Source organism: Orcinus orca, chromosome 17 (assembly GCF_937001465.1).
Source record: "Orcinus orca chromosome 17, mOrcOrc1.1, whole genome shotgun sequence".
Lineage (NCBI taxonomy): Eukaryota > Metazoa > Chordata > Mammalia > Artiodactyla > Delphinidae > Orcinus > Orcinus orca.
The window spans coordinates 68859076-68872029 of record NC_064575.1 but is presented as its reverse complement, the minus strand read 5'-3'; the positions used below and the strand labels follow the sequence as shown (position 1 = coordinate 68872029).

At 41.6% G+C, this 12954-nt stretch overlaps 1 protein-coding gene across 2 annotated transcripts in view; it reads right to left on the bottom strand.

Moving 5' to 3' along the window:
* Positions 1 to 218: 218 nt before the first annotated feature.
* DEPTOR (DEP domain containing MTOR interacting protein) overlaps positions 219 to 12954 on the bottom strand; it is a 146433-nt gene continuing 133697 nt past the window's right edge. Inside the window, exon 9 of one of the 2 annotated variants that reach the window (XM_049700675.1) lies at positions 219 to 563. In XM_049700675.1, coding sequence (XP_049556632.1) covers positions 552 to 563 — 12 coding nt within the window. In that variant the 3' untranslated portion in view covers positions 219 to 551. Of the gene's footprint in view, positions 564 to 5870; positions 6419 to 12954 lie in introns of those variants that run through there. The other variant, XM_004265357.2, reaches the window with a different exon arrangement.

Here is a 12954-nt window from a genome sequence, read left to right as displayed (position 1 = left end):
TTATAACTACATATAAAAATCTAGAAGAATCTTAGTAATATAATCTTGAATGAAAACAAGCAAGTCCCAGAAGTTTATATAAAACTTGATGTTCTTTTAATAAAGTTCGTTTTTTAAAAAACCTAAACAATGATTAAGAACAAAAAGAACAGTGGGGAACTCCCTGGCAGTCCAGTGGTTAAGACTCAGCGCTTTCACTGCTGCACAGCCGAAGAAAGAAAAAAAAAAAGAACAAGAGAATGAATGGTAAACTCAACATTTGCCATTGTGCTTTCCTTGGGTAAGGGAAAGTGGGGGACAGGATTGGGAAGGAGACAACAGTTTAAATATAAGTTGTTGTCAGTGTTCTGGTCCTGGGGTTGGATGGTGGTTTGTGGTATTAAAACACCCGTATCAACCCAGGATTTCATATTCCCACCTCTCCATGGAGAGAAGTCTTCTAGGAGACAGGCCTAGAGGTGACTCTTGAAGGATGAGCTGAATCCAGGGTCCAGTCTACTCAGTTTTATACTTCCAGGGCCTATATGTACTGTCCAGCAAAACACAGGTCCTCAGTGAGGTTTCTTGAATGAATGAAAGAGCAAGTGAATAAATGAGAGAAAAATGTAAAGTCCTTTTGGTTAATATTGCGTGTAGTCTGAATAACCACTCATCTCCATACTTCTACCCTACACATACTGAATTGTGTAACTGATTTCCTAATTAGTTGAAAAAAAAACCAAAAAGCAAAAAAATAGCATTCTCTCAAAATAGTAAACAACGACATAGCATATTTCCATATAGACTATTCCATAACACGCATCAGTAACTGTGTAGTGAGGAAATGATTCCAAATCAAAGACACTACAGAAAAAGCTTTTTAATGCACTTTTTTTTTTTCCAGGCAAAAGAGCTTCAGAAAACATCCATCATTAAGTAGTTTTACAAATGGCACTTTTGGCTACATTAGAGAATTAGATATGAGTCCCATGTGTTTTCTCTGATGGGTTAGTAGTAGATCAGCTTTACAATGCAACCCTTTCTTAGGATAAAAAAAATGGCTAATTTGTTCTAAAAGACAGAAAAAGCTGGAACCCTAAAGTCATTGTTTTAAAAATTTAACATTTATTTCATGCTATACTGTCTATTTTCATATTATAATTTTAAGTATTTTGCTATAATTTTTAAGAAATGGAGAAAATAAATTTCAACCTAATTTAAAAATAAACATATATATTAAGTACATATATTAATGCATTTGACAATACCATATGCTAACTTTGATGATGAACTTCCTTTTGGTACACTGCAGATTTGTCCTTTTGGTATTGAACTGAGGACAAACATATTACACCTGAAATTCTGCCTTAAATGAGTAAAACCATGGTCAATGACACCAATAGACTCCAACCAATTTGCAAAACTGAAATGTTCTAGAGTTATTCTAATCATGTATAACCAAAATGAAACAGGATTAATATTCAATGGGAGAGAATAGTCAACATCATTCAAGTAGATCTTAAAAGCAGATTATTTTCGTAACATATTTGAAAGTAATGAGTATTTGGAAACGTGAGACTCAATTCTGGCCCAAAAGCAATGATTTTTAAATTATTAATTGCTACCACTCCAATGCATTCACCTTTTATAAGGTAGTGTGAAGCTGACAGTATCTAATCTACTCAAACATGGATATCTTCTTCATGTTACCCACCATTTCTCAACTAGAAATGTATCAATTTATACAATTATTTATCAGATATTAATAAGAAAACATCAGATAACAGAACCAACCCAAAAGGCAGCTGCATTTTTCTCTCTACAGCAGAATTAACCAACATGGCTTTCAACTCCTATGCTAAAGAATTAACGAAAAATGATTTCTGTCTCTATCACAAAAACACAGACACATTACACAAACACCTGAAAACCCAAAAGTGTTTTCTCTAGGAACAAAGTAAGCCATTTCAGGGATTCTCCATGGGTGAACTCTCACACACAATACACCAATACACACAGACACACACATACATAGGAAATAAAAGCTCTTAGAAATACTGCTTACTGTTAATTTAGAATCATTCTTGGTGTTACATTTAGGAATGGAGTTTCTAAATTTTAAAGCCGTTCAACTGTCAAAATATCACACAAAATATTTATTTTTTAATGATATGATTTAACAACTCAAGGCCTGAGTTAATTAAAGTATGTATCCTTCACCTGCAAAGGTACATGGCACAGCTGCATTTTATGAATAACCCAATGCCAAAGGCCTGTCTTCACGGCATCACCCTCCCCTGCAGGAGGCTATGTAAGGACATAGGATTGGAGGGCGGGAGGCTGGTGTTGGGCCCAGGCTCTGGCCCCAACAAGCCTCATGAGTATGGGCACGCAACCTGACCACTCCACACCTCAGCAAAATGCAAAGAATAGAAACCATGCTCTCCGTGGCTCCATGCAGCACTATTATTTCAGGATTTTTCTGACTCTAGTTTTCATTAGGCGTGGGGCTTTACCCACAACTGTTGTACTTCTACGCAGTGGTTGGTCAGTAATTTACATCTGGATAGCTGAAGCCTTTCAGTAACTAGGTAAGTTTTTGGTCCTTTATTCAAAAAAATAGTGAGTACCTAGTCTCAGTGGGTTTAAAAATGGCCAGATTCTTTGCAGCTCCTCCCATCAAAAGGAAGTCTGTTTCCCAGCCTCTTGATTCTGGGCTAGCTCTGTGACTTGCTTTGGCCAACAAAATGCTGTGGAGGCGACACTGGGTGACTTCCAAGCAAGTCCACAAAAGGTCTTGCAGTTTCCATGCTCCCCCTCTTTGATCTCATGAGGCCCAACGAGAAAGCCTGGGCTAGCTATGGGGAAAGGCCGCGTGAAGGGAACTGAGGCACCCCAGCCAACAGCGAGATACATGCACAAAGCCATCCACAATCAGCCAGCCCCGCAATCGACACGCTCCCTGACCACAGATGTTTGTTTGAACCCAACCCGTACCACATCAAGCTGTGGCTGGTCATCCTAGGTGAGCTTTGCCCAAAAGGCCAACCCACAGGATCACGAGCAAATAAGTAGTGTTATAAGGTGTGCTTTGGGTTGATTCGCTAGACAGCAATGGATAGCGGACATACTGCTCTGTGTTAGGAACTGTGAAGGGACTACCTGGGCAGCAAGACACAGTTCCTGCTCTGCAGATGCTTGGAGTGTAGTCAGGGAGACAGACGTGTAATGGGACGATTTCAAAGGAAATGTCATCAGTGCTCTCATCACAAGAGGGTGGTGTATAGGGGTCCATGGGAATTTAGAGAAGGGCATCAATCCCAGAACTAGATTGCTGGCAAAGATTTCTCAGAGGTACTAGCTAAGAATATCTAAGCGGAATTAATAAGACAGATTTTTCCAGGCAAAGAAGGAGAAAGAATAATATTCTAGGGAGGAGAAACTGCACGGGCGAAGGCTGCAGGGAGCTAGACCGGGGCCCTTTTGGGACTGGAGCTTTCACTTTAACTACAGGGTGAGGATGCCAGGGGTGGGCTGGGACTATAGCTAAGGTGAAGCTCTCTTGGCCTTAAATAGAACTCTCTGGCATTTGCACTTTAAGGGTGATGGGAGTCAAAGGAGGAATCAGTTCCATCCTCCCTTCCTGCTTTTATTCCCTTCCTCCCTCCCTCCTTCCCTCCCTCCCTTCCTTCCTTCCTTCTTCCTCCCTCCCTCCTTCCCTCCCTCCCTCCTTCGCTCCCTCTCTTCCATCCTCCCTTCCTTCCTTCTTCCTTCCTTCTTCCTTCCCTCCCTCCCTCCCTCCTTCCCTCCCTCTTTCCCTCCCTCCATCCCTTCATCCATCCTTCCTTCTTCCTTCTTCCTTCCTTCCCTCTCTCCCTCCTTCCCTCCTTCCTTCACCTTAGTGTTCATTTGAGCAAAGATATCAATGCCACTCTCTGAATCAAAGAAATTTCACAGGCAGAAGGCTGTGTGAAGTCAATAAAGGCAGATGCCTCTCTGGTGCTTAGACTGGCTGAAGGGAAGTGGTATTATGCCAAGGTCCAAGACAACGGGCATTGGGACATGCATAAAAAGGACGGGTAGCAGCAAGAAGATGCCACACCCAAAAGGCATTCCTCCTTCTTTTAGCAGTTAATGAATACATGCAGACAGGAGGCATTTAGGACTTTTTTTTTTTTTTTTTTTTGCGGTACACGGACCTCTCACTGTTGTGGCCTCTCCCGCTGCAGAGCACAGGCTCCAGAGCGGCCATGGCTCATGGGCCCAGCCGCTCCACGGCATGTGGGACCTTCCCGGACCAGGGCACGAACCCGTGTCCCCTGCATCGGCAGGCGGACTCTCAACCACTGCGCCACCAGGGAAGCCCTAGGACTTATCTTTAAAGATGTTATACATTTTTTTAAAGCCTAATGGTAAGGCTTCCCACTTACTAGCTGTGTGGCCTTGGGTATATGATTAACCTTTTTATGAGTCCATTTCCTAAGTTGTAAAATGGAGATGACGACAACACTGACCTCACAGGTCAGTAAGGATAGGCAATGTATAGTTTCAGCACAGCACTGGGTACAGGATAAGCCCTCAGCGGAAGGTCCCTAAATGCGGAAAGGCTGGGGAATGTAGGAGAGGGAGTAACATGGGCTTTAGCATTAGATAAACTTGTGTTTGAATCCAGGCTCTATCACTTAGTAGTTCTTGCAACTGTGTGAACTTGAGACCATTTTAAAACTTGCTCAGGCTTAGTTTTCAAGTCTGAAAAATGGGGGGCATAATACCAACCTTGCTGAGTTGTGATGAGTATTAAAAGAGAGCACGTATGTAAAGTGCCAGAGCACACAGCCTGGCACATAGTTTAAACGCACATACACACGGAGACGATAATATTTCTCAAATGTAGATCGACAGTATTAATGTTAGCCATCCTATATTACTTCAAAGTCCTATTCTCTGACTAAAGCTACAGACCAGAAAAGTTGGACTACCAGAAACATATATATGTGGTATCTTTAACACGGTATGTCCATTCCACCAGTACCATTACATTATGATAACCTATCACCCAAAAATGGCCAAGGTACAACATTCATATTTTGTTACTACATGATAAGAAAGTAACCTTGTCGTTCAGGATGTATTATATGAAAATAAGAGGAATTGAGCATTCCCTGATTCCCTAATTTGGCACGTTGAGGAGCTTCCTCTATACACCAAGCCCCAAAATGCATTCTCTTTGAGACCAAAAAAAGAAACACGCATATATACAAGTGAGCTGAAGAGTTACAACACAAGAAGTTGCTTTTGGTGAAAAATAACCTTGCCAAATAAGCAACATGTCATGTCCTTAGAATATGTCACACTAGAAAGCTAGTGAAAATTCAGGCCAATAAGGCAATTTAGTTTCAAGTTTTATCATATATGGGCCAAGTTCTAGAATGTTTCACTTAAAAAGGGACAACTTCAAAGTGAAATCTTGCCAGAGGCGTGATTTTGAATTACGTGTGTACATACAAACTTGTCTGTTTCGACATTCAACATATTCAGGATTATTTCTAGAAAGCTGCTGTTGCTGACTGATAGAACAAAATGATGTAGGCTCAGAAAGAGAAAACAGAGCACATAGTTTCAAGTAGTTATCTCCCTATCTACCCCACCCATACCATTATAAGGTTTTTGGTTTTTGACCAACGCCATAACTGAAAACACATGTTAAGTGAAAAGTTGATACTAAAGGCAGGAATTAAGTCAAAAATTTGATGGCTTTTAAGCACTTAGAACCTTCAAAATGCTAATTAACAAGTACTATTCCTTTGGATGTTGTTTTAATTTGAAATTTGGTGAAATCTAGATCCTCTAATAAACAGTTCCATGCTCATTTGTTGACGGTACAACTTAAAGTCTGTAAAAACTACTTTATTGACTCCTGTGAAGGGGATTTTAGCACATCGCTGTTTTGGCAAGAGAAGCATTTCAACAACTTTCTGCAAACTAAGATATAAAGCAATGGATGAGAACTGCAAATGGAAATTGAGTAAGGCAATGCTACTATGTAAAAAAAATTCTGTTTCTCAAACTTTTTCTACACTGACGTAAGTCGTTTTTTTTTTGTTTTTTTTAAAAAAGATGTATTACCCGGTTCTTCCACATTCAACAGGGAAACAGTGTGTGAAACTCAAATTAAGACGTGTATGTACGGAGAAAAGATCTGTATGTCCAAAACCATCCAGGTATACAGAAGTCTTGTCATTGCAGAGCTTTGTGTTGTTCTGCCTTTGATCCTCCGCAGGCCACGGGATGGGCTGGGAGGGCTACCCTCTCAGCACTCTAACTCCTCCATGACCTCCATCACAATCGTCCGTGGGCCCGTCAGAATCAGGTTGCTCACCGTCCGGTAGTCAACGTGCAGTACGTTAAGCCCATTTACAGAGACGACGAACTGACAGACCTAAAGGAAGGACAAAGAAAAAGCATCTCTTGAATTCCCTAGCGGTCCAGTGGTTAGGACTCCCCGCTTCCATCTGCAGCAACATGGAAGGACCTAGAGATTCTCCTACTGAGTGAAGTAAGTCAGACAGAGGAAGACAAGTATCATGAGATATCGCTTACATGTGGAATCTAAGGAAAAGGGCCTACTATATGGCACAGAGAACTCTACTCAGTACTCTGTAATGACCTATACGGGGGAAAGAATCTAAAAAAAGAGTTGATATATGTACATGTATAACTGATTCACTTTGCTGTACAGCAGAAACTAACACAACATTGTAAATCAACTAGACCCCAATAAAAATAAAAAAAAAACTATGCATATTAAAAGAAAAAAAAAGCATCTTAGAGCTCCCGGTTTTTCATAGACCTAGAATAAAGACATTGTGTATCTTTAACAGGTAACTTCCTACATTGGTACCCAACTGTACCCAGCCAGCAACTGCAATTTAACAATTTCCAAGAAACTATACTTTTCCTGGAAGGCGGTATAATAGAAAAAGCATTTGGTTTAGCGTTTTACCAACTTGGGTTTAAATCCTAACTCAGCAACTTACTAGCTTAAGCTAGGTATTTAAATTCCTGAGCTTCAGTTCCCTCAGCTCTAAAATAGGGGTGATTAATAATCATAATATCTACCTTATAAGATTGTTGTAAGAATTAAATGAGGTCAAGGACGTAAAGCTTCTACTCCAGTGCTCTGAACCTATGGGGTACTCAATACTTTTTCATAATCAGTGTTTTTGGCTGTTACTATTCATCTGGACTCAGTTTATAGCGAGATTCTATGTCCTCGTGTTCCCCAAACAGTCTTCTTTTATACCTATTATTCCTGCATGATTATTAATAGTTTCTCCTTTCACCTGCCATGGTGTCCCAGTTGAGATGATAAATTTCACCCATTTCCCTATTTCCCATCCTTACGAAAATGGATGAGGCCAACAAAGGTCAGCTTTTAAACTAAGTGAGTATTAGTTTACCTATGATAGGACAGATAATTACAATAAAAAAATTTAAAAAGCACTATTCAGTAATGAGCGGCCACTTTGGATGTGTCATACTGAACATAATACTGATCACAGCTACTGCCTCAAACGGAGGGGCTTCTCTTGAGGTTGGTGGTGGCATCAGATGCTGGGTACTTTCCATTTAGCTGACACAGATTAACAGATGGTATATCTGTTGTGTGTCTGAACAGTGCACACTGGACAGGAATGATTTGTTTATATCTCTCAAATAGAAAAATGGACAGATCTCCAGCTGTCGGTGATAAGTACTTCTAATCAGCAAAACAGAATCAAACAATATAAATCTATAAGGTGCTTGGCATATAGTAGGCACTGGTGGTGAGCTGAATGATACCCCCAACCCCCAGTTCCATGTCCTAATCCCCAGAACCTGTGAATATATTAGTTGACATGGCGACAAGGAATTAAAGTTGCAAATGGAACTGGACTGCTAATCAGCTGATTTTAACATAGGGATTATCCAGGTGGGCCCAATGTAATCACAAGGGTACTTATAAGAAGGAGACAAAAAGTCAAAGGTAGAGGGGCTTCCCTGGTGGCACAGTGGTTGAGAGTCTGCCTGCCGATGCAGGGGACACAGGTTCGTGCCCCAGTCTGGGAGGATCCCACATGCCGCGGAGCGGCTGGGCCCGTGAGCCATGGCCGCTGAGCCTGCACGTCCGGAGCCTGTGCTCCGCAACAGGAGAGGCCACAACAGTGAGAGGCCCGCGTACCGCAAAAATAAAAAAAAAAAAAAGTCAAAGGCAGAATTAGGAGATGTGACCACAGAAGCAAGACTGATATGAGGAAGGGGCTAGGAGCTGAGGGATGCAGGTGGCCTCTAGAAGTTGAAAAAGGTAAGGAAAGGGATTCTCCCCTCAGAACCTACAGAAGGAATGCAGACCTACTGATACCTTTATTTTAGACCTTTTACTCCAGAACTATAAGATAATAAATTTGCGTTGTTTTAAGTTACCAAGTTTGTTAATTTGTTACAACAGCAATAGGAGATGAATAAAATAATCAATACATATTCATTGTTGAATGAACTGAATGAATAATGTATTAAGCAAAAAAAGCACAATTAGGATTGAGCCTGAAGGATTTCTGGCTCCTTATAAATTATTTCTTCATTGATTGGGAAAATAAGAAAATAAAAAGAGGGACTTCTCTGATGGCACAGTGGTTAAGAATCCACCTGCCAATGCAGGAGACATGATCCCTGGCCCAGGAAGATCCCACATGCTGCAGAGCAACTGAGCCCATGTGCCACAACTACTGAGCCTGTGCTCGAGAGCCTGTGAGCCACAACTACTGAGCCCACGTGCTGCAACTACTGAAGCCCATGCACCTAGAGCCCGTGCTCCACAACAAGAGAAGCCACCACAATGAGAAGCCTGCGCACCGCAACGAAGAGTAGCCCCCACTCGCCACAGCTAGAGAAAGCCCATGGGCAGCAACGAAGACCCAACACGGCCAAAAATTTAATTAATTAATTAATTAAAGAAAAAAAGGAAAAGAAGACAACAGGGAAGGGACAGAAGTTGGAGAGAGGGGGAGGAAAGGAGATGGCTGAGGTTGATTAAGTTAATGAAGTTGTTTTCATGGTTGTTAGCTTCCAGCTCTAACCCACCCCCTTCCTTGAGGGAACATAAGCTGCAGCTGTGGAGAAGTGTTATCCTTATCTTATAGGAAACCACCAGAAAAGAAAAACAAGAACCCACCAGAACTGGTTAGAACCAGCCAAATCCAAGATGGCAGAAGACCTGACCTTCAGGAGACCCTGAACCTCATTATACGCTCATTGTAATATGTTAGCATGCTAAATGACACACCTACCAGTACCATGACAGTTGACAATTGCCATGACAACAACCAGAGGACTCCATATTAGGACTGAAAAGGGATGTTGCGCCAGTTCTGAGCAAACTACACGCCTGTTCTCGGAGAAGTAATGAATTCCCTCCCCCTAACCCCTCCCCTCTATATCAGAGGTATCCCAGCCCAAGTCTGGTGAGAAGCTGATTTGCAAACTAAGTTCCCGATTCTCCATTCTCTGGCCTCCGAATAAAGCTTGTGCTGTTTCTGTCTCAGGGTCGGTTTTGTTATTGGCTGTGGAATCCAAACGGACAAAGAACCTTCCCCACAGAGACAGGGGATTCTGGCCAGGGCCAGGGCCCAAGTGGGGGTCCGTCCAACCAATTTGGTAACAATGTGTCCCATATCTGTTGTTCTCATTATCATACTTCTTTAAGTGTAATGTCTTAAGAATTAAGGTGCACACCTGCTCCCAATTATTTATTAATAAATTTAGTGTTGACAACACAAAGAATGTGAAAATACTAAAACACTTGAAAATCACTGTTTCCTTTTATTGTTTTCTGAGTGGGTAATATCCACAGAAACTCAGACACCGTATTAAGAAATATAACAAATATGAAACAGAAATTACATGTTATATTTTAAATGTAAGTATGAAATAAAATACATAAAATACTGTATTAAGTCTAAAGATATCTATACCTAATACTTAGATAAACCAAAAGTGGAACGTATTAAAAGGGCAGCTGTGTATCTGTGGAAAAGACGAAGGATTTGGAATCAAATGATATGTATTTAAGTCCTAGGCTCCTTGGCTGGATGATCTTTTTTTTGGCCGCATAGCTTGTGGGCATCTTAGTTCCCCGACTAGGAATGGAACCCAGGCCCTCGGCAGTGACAGCGAGGAGTCCTAATCACTGGACTGCCAGGGAATTCCCTGAATGATCTTAATAAAGTCATTTGCCTCTATGCCTCAATGACATCATCTACAAAAGAGAGTTAGGTAAAAATGCTTAGCCTCACAGGTTCAAATTAATGAATTGAAAACCTCTGCGCAAATACCAAGCCCTACACCAACACTAGCTTCAATGAACTTCTTTCCCTTTAAAAATACCCACTTTTTTCAAGGTCACACGCAAAACAAAATGGAAAGTGCACAGTGGCAAGCACAGTGGTTATTTACTCAATAAACACTCGCTGTTGTCATAAGCCTCAGTATTTTCCACTCCCCAACTTATAAAATACTATGGTGTCGTTCTACATAAGGAGACCGACCTCTGTTTTTCTTTTCGTTTCCACAAATCTGTCACCACGAATTGAGGGCACTTTTTTTTTTTCGTCAGAGCACATCTTGTACAGAATCAGCAGTTCTCAACCATGGTTGAAGTCCTAGTAAGAATCAAGGTCGCGCATCCTGAAACAGGCTACAAGTATAATTTGCAGGACAATTCAGCACGAATTCAATGTAGACATTTGCTGGAGTTTTGTGTTTTCTACTCCAGCATGCTCTTGAGCCAAAGAATGAGAGGAATTCCACCCCCACCCAACCCAGCGTGTTGACTTTAGACCCGGGTCCTTCTTTTCTCCAAAGTGATGAACAGCCTTTCTGTGTTGCCCAAGGAGAGTGCAGAAGTTACACTCTAGCTAACCCTTCATAGGCTCCCAAAGATGAGACATGTCTCTGCATCACTCAGGGATCACCTGCAGCATTTAGTCTCGACCAGAATGGTATTCTCTCTCTCCCCCATAGTGTTGGTTTCAATTGACCAACATTTAAAAATTAGACAATTTTCACATAAAAATCTAGATTCTGGCTTCTCTGGAACAATCTGAAGAGCTAACAATACCAGGCCTGGATGGCCACTTGGCAGTGACTCCATAGGGGCTGCCCCTTCTAGATGGGCACACGTTCTCTCGTTTGCCGTGGTCCTCACCACTTCCTGTTTTTCTTACACCTAGCTGAGAGACATTTGAGTCTGTGATCCCTGATCTGGGGCCACCAGAGAGAGAGCTTAAGAGAGGAAGGCTTGGGCTTCCCTGGTGGCGCAGTGGTTGAGAGTCCGCCTGCCGATGCAGGGGACGCGGGTTCGTGCCCCTGGTCCGGGAAGATCCCACATGCCGCGGAGCGGCTGGGCCCGTGAGTCATGGCCGCTGAGCCGGCGCGTCCGGAGCCTGTGCTCCGCAACGGGAGAGGCCACAACAGTGAGAGGCCCGCGTACCGCAAAAAAAAAAAAAAAAAAAAAAAAAAAAAAAGAGAGGAAGGCTTGGTCCTTCAAAACTGATGGGCCCCAAATGTTTAACAGCTGATGAAAGGGGAAATAAAATGTGGTATATCCATACAATGGAATATTATTCAGCAATAAAATGGAACCAACTACATGTTACGACATGGCTGAACCTGGAAAACATTCTGCTAAGTGAAAGAAGCCAGTCCCAGCTCTGACTCAGCCAGGCGATCACAAGGTAAACAACAGATACACTTACAACCCTTCTGTTTTTCACTTTCAACACAGTATTCCATAAATCATAAGAGACAGTCAACACTCTAGTACAAAACAGGATTTGTGTTAGATGATTTTGCCCAGCTGTAGGCTAATATAAGTGTTCTGAGCATGTTTAAAATAAGACAGACTAAGCTATGATGTTCCCTAGGTTAAGTGTATTAAATGCATTTTTGACTTACAGATATTTTCAATTTACAATGGGTTTATCAGGATGGAACCCCATCATAGGTCATCTAGTTCTCTAGACCTGCCTTTGAGTCTCTACATTCTTGATATCCTTCTAATCAATTTCTTTTTCTTTCTTTCTTTTTTTTTTTTTTGTTTTTGTTTTTGTTTTTTTGCAGTATGCGGGCCTCTCCCGTTGCGGAGCACAGGCTCCGGACACGCTGGCTCAGCGGCCATGGCTCACTGGCCCAGCCGCTCTGTGGCATGTGGGATCTTCCCAGACCGGGGCACGAACCCGTGTCCCCGGCATCGGCAGGCGGACTCTCAACCACTGCGCCACCAGGGAAGCCCTCTTTTTTTTTTAATGATAGCTGGTTTCTGTCATTGGCAACCCATGCTCATCAATAAAATCCTTAAGAATAAACTGAATATCAGAGAGGTTAAGTTATCTGCTCAAGGGCACACAACTAAGTGCCTCATCTGGAATTTGAACTCCATGACTCTACAGCCTGACATAAATACAAATTTATAAAGTACAACATGCAAGTTCTGACGAATGCAGAGAACAGTGGAAAACAAGTGTTTTCTCTCTTGGCCTTAATTGTTAATTAAACAGTGTGGGTTCGCTCAAATACCTTGTGATGTTGATGTTAAGGCTCTTCCAACTTCATTAAGAAGGATTTTACTCATTTAAGGTTGGGCTGCTTTTTGTGTCACTTAAAATCCTCAACAATATGTAAATTTGGACATTTATTTCAAATTTTTTTCCTTGAATGAGGCAAGAAAAAAAAAAAGGTCTTTCAAACACTTATCATGCTTATATTCAAGGTAGTAATTTTAGAGTCAGGCTGTTGGAAAGACGTCATCTCTCCCTAAGTGGTCCCAACAACTGCTGTGGTTCCAGCAGTTCCAATATCCTGTTACTAAAAATGTGCAAAATGATCTAGAAATGCAGGTATTACTATGTAATGTATTCAGTTTTAATGGACTTTGAATTA